Source organism: Medicago sativa, chromosome 3 (genome assembly GCF_051527215.1).
Source record: "Medicago sativa cultivar Bolivia chromosome 3, Bolivia_mono, whole genome shotgun sequence".
Lineage (NCBI taxonomy): Eukaryota > Viridiplantae > Streptophyta > Magnoliopsida > Fabales > Fabaceae > Medicago > Medicago sativa.
In genome coordinates, this window is record NC_140751.1 from 68,233,520 (window position 1) to 68,251,065 (window position 17,546).

General features: G+C 31.2%; 1 protein-coding gene and 1 long non-coding RNA gene across 4 annotated transcripts; both read left to right on the forward strand.

Moving 5' to 3' along the window:
- The first annotated feature begins 3,879 nt into the window (after positions 1–3,879).
- Positions 3,880–7,663, forward strand: LOC146939499 (uncharacterized). Of its 3 annotated transcripts, XR_015031670.1 has the most exons (6): positions 3,880–4,308; positions 4,400–4,504; positions 4,749–4,815; positions 5,434–5,530; positions 5,617–6,118; positions 7,334–7,663. It is a non-coding gene; the product is annotated as an uncharacterized LOC146939499 (long non-coding RNA). The 3 variants fall into 3 exon arrangements; XR_015031668.1 differs by lacking the exon at positions 5,434–5,530 and having other exon boundaries at positions 3,886–4,308; XR_015031669.1 differs by lacking the exon at positions 5,434–5,530 and having other exon boundaries at positions 3,886–4,308; positions 4,400–4,456.
- Positions 7,664–12,338: 4,675 nt separating this feature from the next.
- LOC146939500 (Cytochrome c oxidase biogenesis protein Cmc1-like protein) lies at positions 12,339–14,511 on the forward strand. The gene is made up of 4 exons (XM_085753120.1): positions 12,339–12,467; positions 12,981–13,062; positions 13,699–13,803; positions 13,923–14,511. Exons 2-4 carry the CDS (start codon positions 13,018–13,020, stop codon positions 14,019–14,021), a joined length of 249 nt encoding a protein of 82 aa, XP_085609246.1. The 5' UTR covers positions 12,339–12,467; positions 12,981–13,017; the 3' UTR covers positions 14,022–14,511.
- Positions 14,512–17,546: the final 3,035 nt, after the last annotated feature.

A 17,546-nucleotide genomic window follows, 5' to 3' on the forward strand; every position in this document is an offset into this window, starting at 1 on the left:
TTCACTATGATGTACAATTGGAATGCCAATTGCATTTTATGCAATACTAATGGATGTGTTTATTTTGCTAATGTCAATTTCATATATCAATATGTTTTACTTTTCTTATTTTGAACGGAAGATGTATATCTATCTTTTATTGCATGATGTGTAAAATGTAAGGACTTTAAAAACATTTAATTAAATGTAGGGACTATTTATCAAAAGAGCGTAAAATGTAGGGACTAAAAATATATTTAACCTAAAAAAAATGCCAGATCAGCAGTCCGTTTGGTGACTGGACAAGAAATTAACGTCAGGGACTAAATTTGGTAACAGGAGTAAAATGTAAGGACTTTAAAAACATTTACTTAAATGTAGGGACTATTTATCAAAAGAGCGTAAAATGTAGGGACTAAAAACATATTTAACCCATTTTTTTTATGGAAAATCAAATTATATGAATTGATTATACAATTTAAATATCATCTCTTGTATAGGTATAATTTTAATTAAAAAGTTTTTAATTGCTTGGGTGTTATGTTAACTTTGGATTTTGAGAGTGGTACATGTAAGCACTTTGACGCTAGCAAAGAGTGACATAATTTTATGTTTACCCTCAAAATAGACAGTAAAATTATAATTATTAAAATACCCAAGTTTCGATACAGTGCATATTCAATCAATGACTTTGGCGTTTGATATGAGTATTTCAGAGACTTAAATATTGTTATATATGTTGGCTTTTGTACTTTGTCGTTTTATGCTATTAACACGGATGTTGTGAGTTATCGGTATACTCTATTAATTTGAATGAATGAATATCATTTATTTTTGTAAAAAAATAACACCGAAGACCTTACTACTTGTATGTAATTAAGATAATATAAAATAAGATTTTGACTTTACTCAATAAATGAATTATATTTAATTGTGAACTTTCATATTGTGCTTAATGCAGAATAAACTACAAATGCTTGATTAAAATATAAGAAATATATTTAAGAGTTATAACTCAACTCGAAAAATACAACTCATAATGCGTATAACCTGTGGATGCTAGAGCCAAATCTGGATGTCTTGTCAAAACGCTAAGATCTTGCAGTAATTTATCACAATTGCAATTGATATTTTGTTAACCTTAAATCTCCAAGTCACCTTCATTTTCACTCTTACCATAAAATACAATGCAAAAGTGATAACAACATAGTGGAGCATGGTGTCTCTCCTACCCTCCATTGTCATTGAAGAGTAGACCACACATTTTCTTTGACTATATTTATCACGATGGTTGACTCTTGAGGAACATGTTGGAGTTATCAACGACTTCTATTGGAGCTAATTGATTGTCTTTTTGTTTGGGTAACTTACTAATAAGGGTAACAGTGTATAATTTTTTTTTTTGTTGGTGAATACATCTGTACTTCAAACACCATTGCGCAAATACGTGATATTTCAAAGAGAAAGTAGGGAAAAAAGGGTAATGTAGTGGCAAGATTTTAGATGTTTTTCTCGTACTTCTTTTCTTTCTCTACGTTATGCAGCTAAGGGAAAATGGGAAAATAATGTTTTGTTTGGAATTGACACACACAAAATTATATACATTTCATCCTTAAAATGAATGTCAAATATACTAAAAGTGGTGATTTCAAATTTTAGAGAATGAAATGAAAACTAAAAATATGTCATGAACAAGACAAAATCTAATTTTTTAGAGATAAAAACAACACAATTTTATTTTTATTAAAAAAGACTTTCCCTGGAAAAAATACATTCAATTTTTTTAGAGATTAAAATCAAATAAAACATTTTATACGGTCTAAAAGCAAACTTTGTTAATTTTTTCATGAACTAAAAATATATTTAACCTTATATTCTCTTTGTCAATTTAGTCTCTAGATAAAATTGAGATAACTTGTTAGTTTAGTCACTTGAACTAATAATACTTCAAATGAGTCAATGCTTTTAAAAATATTTGATAAAATTAATCATTTTGGGATTAGTCAATTCACAAAGAAATTTGGCTATTTGTGGAGGACAAAAGCATCCATGAAGCAACAAAAACGACACAAATGGGACGTTTGTGGTGGCCACCACAAAATGTAGATATTTTTTTTAACTGGCGAGGTTGAAAAACATTTGTAGCCGCGTAGACGGCCATAAATGGGTTAATTTAAAAAAAAATTAATTTAATTTAAAAATAAAGACGAGATGATAATAATAAAGAGAAGATATATAGAATAAAAGTAGAGAGAATGCAGGGAAAAAGACAAGTGAATAATAACAAATGAGATAATAATAATAGATAGATAGAAAGTAGGTTGAGAGAGATTTGGAGAATAATAGTAGAGAAAAAGTAGAGAGAAATATGACAAATAATAATAGATAGAAATATGAGACAATATTAGTAGAAATAAGTACTTCTAAAATAAAATTAGTTGAGAGAGGATAGAGATAAAGTTTAGGAAAAATATAGAAGTGAGAAATGAAGAAAAATGAGAAGAATGAAAACGATTGAAGATCACAAAGTTTGTGACCACCAAAACAACTACAATTTTGCATCCTAACAAGATTTGTGGCCCCCTAAATCCTCATAAAGTTTGTGGCCTTCAAAGCAGCCACAATTTTTTTTTCCAGTAATCATTTTGATGTGTAATTAGTGGGTTTCTCGTATTGATTCAAATCAAAACTCAGTTTAGAGAAGAAATTATATTTTTCTTTTGCACAATAAAATATCAAAAAATCTGTCCCTTCGGGGACATCCGATAAAATATCAAAAAATCTAAAATGGTTCGATGAATCAGAACGTACACAGATAAGAAATCAATTATAAAATATGGTGAACATTCAAATGAAGTTATATTAGATGACTCTAATTTCTTTTGCTTTGGTTTATTATAAATTGTTGTGTTAGAAGAGAACTTCACACGAAAGTCGTTGATAGTATGATGGAAGGTACAAAGAAAAAACACCACATGTGTATGAGTTTTGTGAAATACTGAAATTCATGGACTTTCTTTTTTGAGAGAAAAATTCATGGACTTATTGTGTGCAGATAGTTGATTAGAACTTAGAAGTTTGAAAACGCCAAAAGCATTACTGAATTGTGTCCTCAAATAGAAAACTTAGAAGTTTTCTATTGTGTCCTCAAATTGTATGACAAGGAATGAAGAGAGTAAAAACGTTTTAGAGATTCATAAGAGAAATGAAGTTTGTAACGACACATGTTTAAGTGAATTTCACAAACTATCCTCAAGGTGGGGATGTGATCCTTGTACTCGTCCTCGTCCCCAAACCACCATCGAAGGGACTTTCCCGTGTCCTTGCGGGGAAAAATTCCTTGCCTTCGGGTTCCTAAGTGGGGAAGTTTCTACGGGGATCCTTGCTTACAAGTACATATTAACATCTATAACTCTCACACAACATATAACTATAGTTAAAAAAAATTTAGCAAACAATTTATCATTCTCTAATGCAGGTTTTGACATTCTTCTTCCATATAATGTTTATAATTGGAAATCCACATGATTTATATCTAAATCTTAATCTTAATCTTAATCTTAATCTTATCTTAATAATATACAAAGGAGGAACAATTTTTAGGCCTCCAATCCTATGTGTCACATTCTTAAGCCATCCTTGCCAAATCATCATTTTCAAAAGTTCAAATTTTAACCACTTTTAGCATTCATGATCAAGAAACATCATTTTCATAATTTTTTCAAATTTTTAAAATCATTCTCATTCATTTTTACACAAGGAATTTGAAAATTATAATTTCCCTCCAAGGAGCAAGAAAATGGGGTCTGTTTTTAAGTAAAAAAACAAAAGTCATTTTCAAAAAAAGCCCAAAAGTTATATGGCCCAGTTCTCTCACTCAACAAAAATGGCAAGGTGAAAAAGACTTCTCTTCCTCCCTTTTGCAGAAAATCAGAATTGCAGCACCTTACATGGCTTTACAAAGCCAAATCCCTTTCCTTCTTCCTTTCTCCTTCACACACTGTTTCAAATTTCAATTTTCCCCTCTTCTTCCCAAAGAAGAGTCTCTCCCACAAAATTCAAATTTCAAATTTCAAAATCCCATAGAAATTCATCCCCCTCCCCTCTCTTCTCTGCTTTTTCCCTTATTCTTCTTGCGCTTTCTCTCTCCCTCTTCTTTCATTTTCTCTCTACTGCCCCTCAAAACCCTAAACACTCAAGTCTACCAAATCTCAGAACACAACTAAATTCTTTGTAATCAATCAATACCACGGTGGAAACCAAAATCGCCGACCTCCGGTGGATTCGCCGGTCAAGCTATCATCATCCAATCAATCAATCGAAACAAAGGTAAGTGACTCAGAATCCCCAATTTTATAACACCGCAGTCACTTTAAATCGTTTTTTGATTGGTGAAAACTTGATTTTGTGATTTATGCAGCGAAAGGCGCGCGTTGAAGCAGATGAGGGAAATGGTTCACGTAACCTCCAATATCAAGTATGACTCTCGATCAGATTCGATGATTGTTTATGTTAGGATTTTTAGGTATTCTGACATCATTCTCTCAAATGTATTCAATCTGTTTTATGTTTTTAATTTGATTTTTCGTGTTGATTTTAATTTCATATTCCTGTTTAGTGATTTTAGACTGTTGATTCAGATTTTAGAGAAAATTATGTTTTTCCAATTTTGTTTTAAGTGTTTGTAATTATGTCTTAATAAGGAAACTGATGATTTTGTTAGTTTTGATATTGATTTAGAAAGATTTTTGTTTTAATATTATGTGTAGTAAAAGGTGGACAACTTTTGAAAATCTGAGGGCTTGGAGCAATTGCAAGAGTTTAACAAAAGTTTCGGTAAGCCTTAAGTATGTTAATAACAAGAGATTGTTAGTAACTTTTTGTTAACATGAGCTGCATTCAATTGTTATTAGTAAACCATTTTTCACTCTCTCTCAACACATGATGTGCTGTTTGCAAAAGAAGCTATTTGGTTTAATTGAGCAGTAAAGTAACACCAATTTTATTAAGAAGCAATTGACATATACTTGAGATTAAAAGAGATTGACATATATTTTTGAATTGTAACTTCCTACTTCCTGTTATATAGTATTCATTTATAAAAACCTGTTTTTCTTTGTGATGTGAGATATGTATTGTTCAAAGCATTGCTCTAAGCAAAGATAAGCATGGGAAAAGGTTTAAAAAAATAAGTTAAATTTTTGGAGGTAATCTCTATGAAACTTTGTTTGTTAATTCAAAGTATGCAATGAATTTTAGAAATTTTGCTTTACTTTGTGATATGAAACATATTACTGGACCTTTAAAATCTTTAGAAGGGATATTGTATTGTATTGTTCAAAGCATTTGAATATGTATTGTTCAAAGCATTGCTCTAATCTTATCCTTAGCTTAATCTCTATGAATTGTAACTTCTTACTTCTTATTATTTAGTGTTCATTTTTAAAAAACCAGTTTTTATTTGTGATGCGGGATATGTATTGTTCAAAGCATTGCTCTAGGCAAAGATAAGCATGGAAAAGGTTTAAAAAAATAAGTTTAATTTTTTTAGGTAATCTCCATGAAACTTTGTTTATTAATTCAATGTCATGCAATGAATTTAACTATTAGTAGTCTAATACAGATTGATCAATGTAGGTTTATGTTTCCATGCCTTGAGGTATTGACTCATTGTGGCAAGTCTTTCTCTTTCTCACTATCAAACAAACTTATCTCCCACCTTCTGCAAAATTCAGCACCTTACAAAACTTTTTCACCTCAAGTTTCGTTCTGCCAAGGTAATTGTTTTCCGGTTTTCCTCTTTCTTTCTGCTTCAATCGTCTTTCTCTTCCTTCAATTTCATTATTCCATTTGATTAATTCATTATCCAATGAGAGAGTTCGCATAATTGTATTTCTCTTTCTTCAATTTCCCTTGCAAGCATCGGTTGAAGCTTAGCGCTGCAGTAAATGTCAGAAACTTTGATGTGGCAGTAGCATCACAGTGAAGCAGATGCAATTGAGGGGTGATGGTTGATTTGATTTCTTGGACTAGAAATCTGATGGATCGAAGACGGTGGCGAAAGGGTGACTGTTCGTTGTAGAAGATCAATATGTGGGTTGCGAATGTTGTGTTCATTGTTTTCTCAAAGGATTTACATGTAAGGAGTTGCTTTTAACCCTTTTTTTAAGTATGTGGCAAAATTCATTTTTGACTTTGAATCTGACTATAGGTGAGTTGGTGACTATCTGTGTTGTTAATACAAGTCACATGATTTATTTGTCTCATAACTGGGTTGTCTCATTTTCAAATCCAGAGTCTACTAAAAAAATGATAAATTTGTTCATAGATCATTTTGAGATAATGAAATCTTTAAAGTAGCAGCTGCTATAAGAACTCATGTGTTTTTTTTACTTCTTGCATCTTTTGGAGATATGGAATGATAAATTTTGATTTATTAATGTCATAAGATTGATAAATCAAAATTAGAGCCCTGATTTCTGGGCTTTCATGTTATGGTAAATATTTTACAATCATGCATGATAAGGTCATAGCCATAACCATGGAGAAGAATGTAAAAAAATGTCCTACACAATTATAAGTTGTAAAGATTTAGTGGAACTTTTTATGTATTGAACGTCTTGCTTTGCTTTGTAGGGTGAAACCTGTTTTGTATAAATTAATAGTTTTTCTTTTTTAAAAATCCGCCTTGACCATTTTGTTGAGGTAAATTCATAAACTTAATGAATTTTATGCTTGAATACTTCATCGTATGCTTCAGTTAGATATTGTTTTAGACTTTACATTTGCTTGTTGCCCTATGAATATTTAATTATTTTGAACTTTTGATTGACTCATGAAATGCAAATATCTTTCTTTGTTACATTTAATTTCACTAGAGTGATGTGTATTTGTTTGAAGCACATATATGAAGGTAAGCAAGATCAAGTTCTTTATTGTGATATCTGAAGCCGAATTTGGTGAAAGGAAGCATGGCTAATAGGTTCTGTTATGTTATGATGTGCTGATAGTATTATTATGAATATAATTGCAATAACGAATACTTAGAATATGAGTCAGCTTATCATTGAGATTGCCTTTAAGAATTAATTTTGCGGACTTGGTACTGTTTGTTAGATTTGAAGTCTTTAACAAAGATTGACATGAGTTTGTTGTCTTAACTATAGTGTTTTATCTATTTGCTTTGATAAAATGCATGCTTTTATAGTGCTTACCCTTGGTTGTGTTCATTTCATCTCTTATTAATACTTTGAAAATCAAACCTGCTTGATTCTATGTTAAAGTTTATGTTCACTTTATTTGCCGCTTCAAGAAAGGAATGAATTCAGAAACTGTGTTTTTAACCCATATACAGAAAGAAAGAAGAAGAAAAAAAGGACACTCGAGACTCCAATGTGCAAAATCTGAAGCAAGGAGAGGTATTGCAACTAGGCAGAAAAGGATATCTAGATTTGATTTGGAAAACTTTGTGGAACTATTCTAATGTGTACCGTCACTAAAGTTTTATTGTCATAAACAAGCAACCCATTGTAATTGAGTTTTTGAGTAGCTACTTGAATCAAATTCTCTCTATTTGAATCAGTTTTTGATTAGGTCATAGTTTTATGTTTTTGACAACTTTATCACATAGTGTAGTCCTTTTACAAAAGTTAAGTTTTGAATAAGTAATAACTTTCTTTGTTGCTATAGTCACCCTTTAGTGCTACCAACAACATGAATATTTGCCTGCAAACTGAAAACATTACTTAGACATTTGAGTACCAGCAGACTTTGCAAAAGAATTTTACAAGGCATCATGTTAGTTCAAAGAGTTTTACTTCTTGGGGGGTATTTGAAACTTTCAACAGTCTTTGCGGCAACATGTTTATGCAACACCAGAGTTTGTAGCTGAACAAACATTGTTGTCATATGAATTATCTTTTGATTATTTACTATATTTTTTTGGTAGAATTATTTATTAACTATTTCATTATTTATATTGTAACAAAACTGAATTTTTCTCAGAATTATTTATACTTACTTACTTTTTGGCGTCAAAGCAAGCAAATAAGTTCAATAAATTCAATTTTTAGTAAAGTACATTTTATCATCCCTTTTAGTAAAGTAATTTGGATCAAAAAACCATAAGCTACCTCATTTTATCATTTTTTCACAATATACAGTTTCTTCTTAAAAAAATTAGTATCACTATTATTTTGTATGCACAATTTACTTAATTTTTTTTTTAATAATATCTTCTAATAAGTTGGTAATAATAGAGAAACAACTATTATGGAAACAAAATTAGCTCAATTTGAGTAAACATTTACTTCATTTGTTTTAATTTATCTTTGTAAACTTAGACAAAATTATTTTATTATAATTTAATTTATCTTTATAAACGTAGACAAAATCTTAAGACTCAATTTTTTGTTTACCCATTTGTTTGGATAGTTTCAAAAATATGTCCCAAAGAACACGGGAGGCTTAAGGAATCATCTTCCTTAGAATTGTATAGTTGATTGTGTTTCATATTCCTATAAATCTATAAGTCTCTTCTTCAGTTATATGATTGAGTTAACTAAGAAAATATGCAAAACCTTCCTCTGGATAAATTCATGGCCCTATATAAAAAAAATAATAGGATGTAAAACACTACACGGGAGACTTACAAAATCTTCCTCTGGATAGTGTATATGCAATCTTGCACTCTCTCAATAATGTACAAACACTCCCTGTTTTGTTAGTCCATTAAACTATTAATCCAACAAGATAGTAGTTGTAAACATGTCTTTTGTTCATAAGAACAACAACAATTACATGACAAATTTCACCCACAAATATCCACACTTTCAATCTCTCACTCTCTTCTTCTCTCTCTACATATGACATAAATCATATATATTTCAATGCTAACCTCAAACAAATCAATATTTCTTATACATGGGGGCTATAAGTATTTGATGGTAGTTAAAAATTTTATATTCCCTAAAACATGGGGGGCTATAAGTATTTGATTTAAGTCGAAATTTTCATATTCTTCAAACAAGGGGATATAGGTATTTAGTTTATGTTTTTTATTTTAATCATTTTCTCTCTCATTTGACCATCGGGGATATAGGTATTTAGTTTATGCCTTTAATTAGTTATTATGTTTTTTATTATAATCATTTTCTCTATCATCTTACCATGTTCATTGTCTACAAGGGCATCTTTCGATTGTTATCTTTGCTAATAAGCTATTTAATTGTTTTGAGACTTTTTTGTGGTCATTTCATGATTAAAATACAACATTGTAGGACACAGGCTAAAAGTTAAGATGACTATGGCAGTTGTTTTATTTATTAGTTGTTATAGAGTAACTATATAATTTAATGTATATGAACGACAATTTAGCTTATTTACTTTGTTATTTTCTTAAGAACTCATAATTCAATTTACTACATTAACCGCTTTTTGCCCGTGCGTTGCACGAGGCAAATACTAGTATAATACACACATGTTACTACTTACTTTATGAGTTCATCTTCACGTAACATGTTTTTCGTTTGAAAAAAAAACATAAATAACATTCGAGAAACATAAAGGTATCAAAGAACAAAATTGTATCTTTTTCAGCCACAATTTTTTTTTAATAGACACAGACAAAGACAAAATGGTCAAACACACTATTGATGTTGGAGATGCCCAAGATCCAATCAATTATGTAACCAATTTTAGACTTAATAAATATTCATTATCTTGTTTACTGTTTAGTGAAATAGTTAATTTGATAACGTCTTTGATTAAAACTATAGACTTGTTATAATGATAGAGATTATGATAATGAGAAACAAGTCTTTTATTATTTTTAATCTAAATTGTTCTTGATCGTATGATTATTGTGAGTAGGACATCAATAATTCGGATAGATCAATATATATGTGATAGTCTTTATTGGATAAAGATTAATAAGTCTCATTTATTAAATTACATATATAGATGATGCATATGGTGATGTGATCATTGAACTGACTCGAATGAGAATTTCTAATGGTCGATATTACCTTAAAATGTCAATAGAAAAAAATTCTCAAGAAAGAATATAATGATTTTCTTTGACCTGAGATTGTCATGGTAATTAACATGTTATTTATTGTATTTTGATTCTGAACACCTAATACCTTAGGGTGCTAGTTGAAAGGATATTGGATACAGTTAAATACTTGTATAATTAATGACTAATCAAGATGAGATCCGTCAACTCTTGGTAATGAGTTTGAACTCTATGATATTAAATAAAAACCCTGGCCAGGGAAATTGAATGAAAGAAGAAATGAGTTTCTTAAATCAAATATGTTAACTTATTAGAGTTTGACAATTGTACCATGCTCTAGAGTTAGCAAGAGTTGTAACGACGGAAGAAAAATATTATATTATTCTAATTGGTTCTTGAAGGTAAAGTAATACTTCATACTACCTGGACGTCAAGGAATGTTGCTAGACGCCTACCTTGATTAATATATTAATTTGATTAATCTATTACCAGTTTAGTATTGAACCTACAGGGTCACACACAAACGAGTGTTCTAGTTCTTGCTATAGAATTATTTTATTATTTGATGATTAAATTGAAGAATTTAATTAATCAAAATATAAATTTTCTAAGTGGAATATTATTGTATTTTTGCTAGTACAAAGAATACAAATAATATATATAAATAAATTAGGCATATTATTTATTTTTGAAATAAATAAAAATTAAACAAATAAGTAAAGTTAGTGTACGGCAAATATTATAACTTGCTTATATATATTTATATATGGAATTGGTAATGGTCAATGGTTGATCAAATTATGCATATATATATATTTCGCCTATCCAATAACTTTTACTTAATTTAGAAAAAAAATTAAACAAAAAAGATATATTTTCCTCTATTTTTACCATTTAAATTTGTTAAAGGGCTAATTAAGTAAGTGATCCTATAAATAGACCGATCTCTTCCCTCTCCAAATCCAAACACCTTCTTCCAAGATGTGATTCCAGAGAATGGTGGTGTGATGAGTGTCCTTAACCTCCGCACCACCCCAAACGCCAAACCGCCATCGGGTCTTTTCGGTGGGTGGTCTTGAGCGTCGGTTCTCAAACGCGTCGGTGTTTCAACCACCATCCGCGTCGGCTTTGTTGTTCTTGAATGGTTTCTCTAGATCTGGTGGTGCAGGCGAGTCAATGAACGTTTCTGTTCAGGCTCTCTATCTCCGTCGCCGATTCAGATCTAAAAGGACATGGTTGTTCTCCGCCACTGTCGGTTATGGGTTGAGAAGCTCTCGCCATCCTGGTTGCAGACTGCTATGTTTCATTCCTTTTAGGCTTCTCCGACGCATTCTGTTTTCTGCTCTGGTGCGTACATCAGTGTTGCTGGCGTCTGGTTACAGTTCTGTTACTGTAATTTGAGGTTCTGAGTGTTATGCCGCCGTGAACTCGTCGTTGTTGTTGTGTTGACGTATCACCTCTTAATTTCTGATTCGTCCATATCTGTTGAGATATGCAGTTCTCTTTAGGTATGGTTTGTCGCCACACAACACGGTGGTTTTGGTGCTTGCTATCATCCTCAAGTCAGTAATGATTGATTACGGAATGTTGGACCAGAAATGGCTATTAATTTGTTGTGGATTGTAGCAGCAAATGGTTGGTGCGTGTGGATTCGTTAGTTACCGTGCTGGCGGTCGGATCCATTCCACACTTTTTAAAAAATTTGTTTGTAGTTTCATATCCTTTGCATCTGTTTGATTGACATGGGACTGTGTGGACTCTAAAGAGTCGTTAATGCTTGCTGTTGTTATTGCAGGGAGTTGATGGTACGTGATTCGATTTCGTGCTGACGATCGATTCATTCGCCAAAATTTAGGCCCGCGCTTAATTGTTATATTTGTTTAGGGTTGGATCTACTTTGTGGATCTTCTGTATTTTTATTTTGCCCGTTAGGGTTGTTGACTGGGTTAGGTTTTTTGTCCCCCCAGTTTTTATGTAATTTTTTCTTTTTTTTAATAATATTTATGAGCAATTGACATTGGATGTCATTTTGCTCTGGCTTATCAAAAAAAAAAAAAAGTGATCCTATAAATATTCAGAATTCCATTTTTAATCACTACAAAATAAAATTGCACATTTTAGTTTCTATAAAAAAAATTGTCAACAATTTTGGTCTATGTAAAAACTTTTATTAGCATTTTTAGTCTTGTACAAATTTCAATCAACATTTTATCCATGCTAAAGAACAATAAAAAATGTATTTTTTTTTTGAGAGAATAAAAAATGTATTAAAAAATGTGATTTTATTTTAAAGCGATTAAAAACAAAATTCTGAATATTTATATAAATCTTTTATTTAATTAACATTTTTTTAAAAGAGAAAATTAGACAAATTTACAATTCAGGGTCTGTGCATTCATTCTTCCATTTTCTTTCCCTTCTCCAGGATCATCTGAAACTCTGATTCAACCCTTCCATCGCAATTTTGCATCTCGTAAGTTCATTTTTTTCGTCTACACTTTTATACGCGTTTTTTCCCTCAATAGTAATGATTTTTTTTCCAAGCTTTGTTTGTGCTCATCACCTGTTTGATGAAATGCTTGAAACATGCGGTATAGAAATATCATCCCAATTTTTTTCATGTATTTGTGAGACCCTTTGTGCTTCTAAAGACATCAAATAATCAATTTATGTAGTTATAGTTAAATTAAGCTTAATTTGTTTTCATTATTTTGATTAATTGTTTATCACCTGATATTCCATACAAGAACCATATAAAATTGCCAACATTAATATGCCATAGAAACAAGCTATAATTTGCTCCATGTGCCATCAATTCTTGAATTGGGTCAGTTCATACAAGACTTTGCACTGTCTTCAATTGAGCCCTGCTAGTGGATGATAGGATCGGTCCTCTGGATTAGTGGGTCGATTCCAATTTCTGTGGTTTATTGTTGGTTTTTTAGTACCGTGAAAGGAACATAATAGTTGGGTCATTGAATTGCAGGAGAAGGTTTAGGTGATTGGTTTGGTTGTGTGAGAAGATGCATCCTCCTTTAACATTGCACAAACATCCTATGTGCGCTGAAGTGAGTTTGTTTTATCCTCTTTTTTTTAAAATGTTTAATTATTTGCTATTAGAATTACTCATGTTCTTATATGTTATTCTTAATAATGTGTTTGTCGCTTATGATCAATTTGATATATTTCCATGTCCATGTCATGGGATAATTGAAATTAGTAGTTGAAAGTTTGGTCATAAACAAAACCTTATATTGGAATAATGAAATGGGACTTAGGGTCTATTTGAGTTGACTTATTTGAGCTTATCTACTAATATAGCACTTGTGACATTATCTGGGAGAGCTTATGATATATTCATAAGTTCTCTACAATAGCTTATAACTTGTACGAAAACAATTTGACTTTATTTTTATTTTTTTGTTATACATAAGAGCTTATATTGATAAGTTCTTATACTATAAGCTGCAAACCAAGCTGTTTACCAAAATAGGGCCTCAAGTCACTAAGAGGTATTGCCAAGGGTTATCTGTTGCCCTGTCAATTGGCATTCCCTTACTTTCATACTCCATAATGGATTTAGAATCAATTTGTGAATTTACTAATTTAGAAGTTTAGATAATTTATCTTTTTCCTTTGGTGCTGAAAGTTATCAGGTATCTTCTTGCAATAGCATACTTTAATTCATGTTGTGCTTAATGCAGATTATTGAGGAGTTTCAGAAGTGTCATGTGGAACATCCTATTGCAAAATTCTTTGGCGAATGTACAGAATTGAAAATAAAATTGGATCGCTGCTTCAGAGCAGAAGTGAGATTTTCAATTTTTCTTTTATTTTCTTTTCCTTATTTTTTATGTTAAAGTTCTTTGCTTTGAAGTTTGATCTGGTTTTCCTGTGGTAAGTAATTTTCATCTATATGTTCCAACAGAAAGCTGTGAAGAGAAAGGCCAACTTTGAAAAGAGCAAAGAACTCAAGGAACAATTGCGAGTTTTAAGGAAAGAAAATGCTGCAAGCAGCAGTCAATAGAAATAGAAGGATTTTCTGCTATGATGAAAACTAAAATTGTTTATGCAAAAATACAATCCTTAGTTTTGTACAATGGCTCGATATGATATTTTTCCATATGTATCAATTTTTTCCATTTGCAAAATACAATCCTTAGTTTTGTATAATGGCTTTGTAATAATCAGTTTGTAACTAACTATATTATCATACACTCAGATACCTATCATATAATAGGATGATGTGTGTATGTGTGTCACCGAACTAGTCTTGTATAATCACAAGACCAAATTTCTAGTATTTAGGCACATATAGTCATTTTCCCCCCTCTAATAATAATAAAAATTTAATTTAACATATTGGGGATAAGTGTCTATTTGTGTGTGTGTGCAAGCACTATACATTTGGTTTTGTGACCATACAAGGCTAACCCATGTGTCACTTTTTCTGTAATCTCAAGCATAAGCAATTTGTGCTGATACCACCCCTGATAATGAAGGAACATGTTTTAATACCTATTAGTATGTTGATGATAATGGAGTTTGGCGTATTACTCGACTTTCAGAAAATATGGTCAAATTCAGGGATCTTGATGAGTGCAACCACATCTACTTAAAAATGTTTCTGTAGTGTGAGACTCCTCAACATCAACGCCATGTCCATTTTACTATATATAGTACTTTGTCTATTCAAGCACCCTAGGGCTTTTGCTTCTGTCCGGCTGTCTTTAGTCTCTTATTTTGTTGATATTTTAATCAAGTTAGTCTATCAGTTAACTTCAGTATGTTAAGTGGATAGGACTTTAACCCCTATGTCTCTAGAAGACAGAAAGTTGTGTAGAGTGCATCAATCCAGAGAAACCAAAAATGATTGTATACAGATACGCACTAAGAGGGGTGGTACAAAAAATTACCACCAATAAAGTTCTGATACTGGAGCATTAAGAGAGGGCACAATCTCATCTGTAGTTCCTGAATCTCAGCTGGTAAATTGGATGATAGCTGCGGTTATCCTTCTAGTGCAGACTATTGTTATCAGTTTGCAGGCTGTTGTGATCAATTTGGAAGTTTGGATACTCATTAATAGGCACTGATTTAACAATTTGGATGGTGGCATTCCTATCTTTGAAGTGGTTTTATTAAAGTAGAAGTTCCTTACTGGCTTAGTGTGTGTTCTTAGGTGGCCTTTTAGAGTATTTTGAACTTTGTATAGTAAACTAACTATAGTTTACCTATCAACTAACTATGGTTTATTCACTATACAGTTAAAACTCTATAAATTAATAATGTCAGGACCGGAGAAATTTATTAATTTAGAGAGTTATTAATTTATCGATAAATTAATAATTATTAATTTAAAGAGTTTTTAAGTAATTATCCTGTACATACCAAACAAAAAGGCAAATTAGTTTATATCTCTTAGAATTACGTTGCAGCGAACCTTGGGACTCAACGTAAATTAGTAACTTCTGTGTTCATATGCATTGGAAATCAATAATGACTTTTGAAGTCCAGTAAATGTAAACAAGAGGAACAAATGTGTTCAATGTATTCTTAATATATTTTTTTTTCAGTTTCTATGAATTATTAATTTATGATTTTCTTGGGACCGAAAATTATAAAGGGATCTCCCGAAAAATTATTATCTTATTATTTTATCGAGTTTTTCAATTTTTTACATTGGCCCAAGTCGGGACCGGACAAATTTATTATTTTATAGAGTTTATTAATTTACCGAGTATTAAATTAAAGAGTTTCTACTGTACTCTGATAGGGGCCACCCACTAAAGCTCCAAATGCCACATTAGGATTTGGGTCAGGTGAGTCAAACAACTTGAATCCATCCCTGTACCCAGTCTAGCATCAACTGGAATTGAAGATCCTCTATGATGTAAATATTTAAGGTACTCACTTCTATATCCCAGAAGATAACTAAACCTCATTGGACCTTCATACATGAAATTATAACATTTTGCAAGTGTTTTTTGTTTTGTTTTTGTAATCATCAAAACACTTATTTTTAAGTAAGCACTTTTAAATGTAGACATCAAAACACAGATAACTTATCCAACATAAGCTTTCATGAGATAAGCTCTTACGCCATAAGCCCTATAATAAGTTGTTTATCCATGCAATGTTTAAAGTAAAGTTGCGAGTAACATTAAACTATGTCAGGTTTATAGAATCATTTGCTAGTATCTCCAAACCATGCTGAGTTTATAGAATAACATAAGCAAGGTTTTAACAGTTACATCATAGTCGCATTACAATACATCATAGTCGCATCATAGTTTGCAATCAAAGTTTTTATATGTAACCCCTCAGCAAGAAGGACACTTTAGATTGAATGCATGTCTGGAGTTTGACATGTGTCGGTGTTTGACATCGACACACATGATGACGTTCAATTGTTTCATTTCTGCGAATTATTACCGGTGTTGAAGTGTTGGTGTGAATTTCAATGTTGTATCTGCTGTCCATATTTGTTCTTCACATGCATAATTGACTTATAATGCAAGCCTTTTTCTTGAATTTACTAACAAAAATGAATGCTCAGGGACTACGGAAATGTTACAGGGAAGAAATCTATCCTACTTTTGGTTCAGTTGGCGGTGGCTGTTGATGAATCTGGTAGAAGCTTTTGCACATGAGTACTTCAGCATTTTCTTTGTACATTTGAAGGTCAAGGTTCACTACATCTGGGATATCTCTAGCAGACTGGCACCAAAGAAATTCACTCTAGACAAAAGAACCCAATTCAACGTCACAAAATGCATGAGAAAGTTTATCAGAATAATGAATATGCCAAGTTCATTAATCAAGAACCCAAGTTGAACGTATGATAAAGGTTTAATTACATTTTGAGCGTGTGATTTTTGTCTCTCAATTACGTTTTGCTTTGTTATATTTCATGGAGTTTTTACTACGAAGCGCTAACATAGACAGATACACGAGAGACAATAATATTGACACAAACATGTTGGCATTAGTAATTTGAGAACGTGGTATAATTGAATGTAATCTCTTGGGTTGGTGTTGAACACCAAGCACTTGCTAATTGGACACCGGAGACGACTTCAATTTAAAGTGTCGATGTTACATAGTTTTTAATTGCTATAATAAACTTCCCTTGACAGTATTTATTTATCTAACATAATCCATTACTTATTTCCCTGAAAATCTCTGCAAAATAAATTGTTCATTTTTTTTTTTAAATATTCGTCGGTTCAAAATGCATAAAAAAAAGATTATAGTTCACCTAAAATCTGAAAAACTCAATTTTCCTTTTCTTTAAAATCCTGAGCTGACTTTTTACAAGATTCTTCAATCTCACCAAATTCCCATAAAAATAGAGAGAATGTCCTGTTTGGATCGATTTAATTGAATTTATTTATTGACACAAGAATTTATGAGGCTGTCTGAAAGAACTTAATGTCCATAAGCTGTTTTTTCGTTCAAGTGAGTTTTTTTATTTTATTTGAAAAAAATGTTAAATTGTTTGCTATTAGATTATTACTGTTTTACTGTTATTCTTAATATTTTGTTGTAC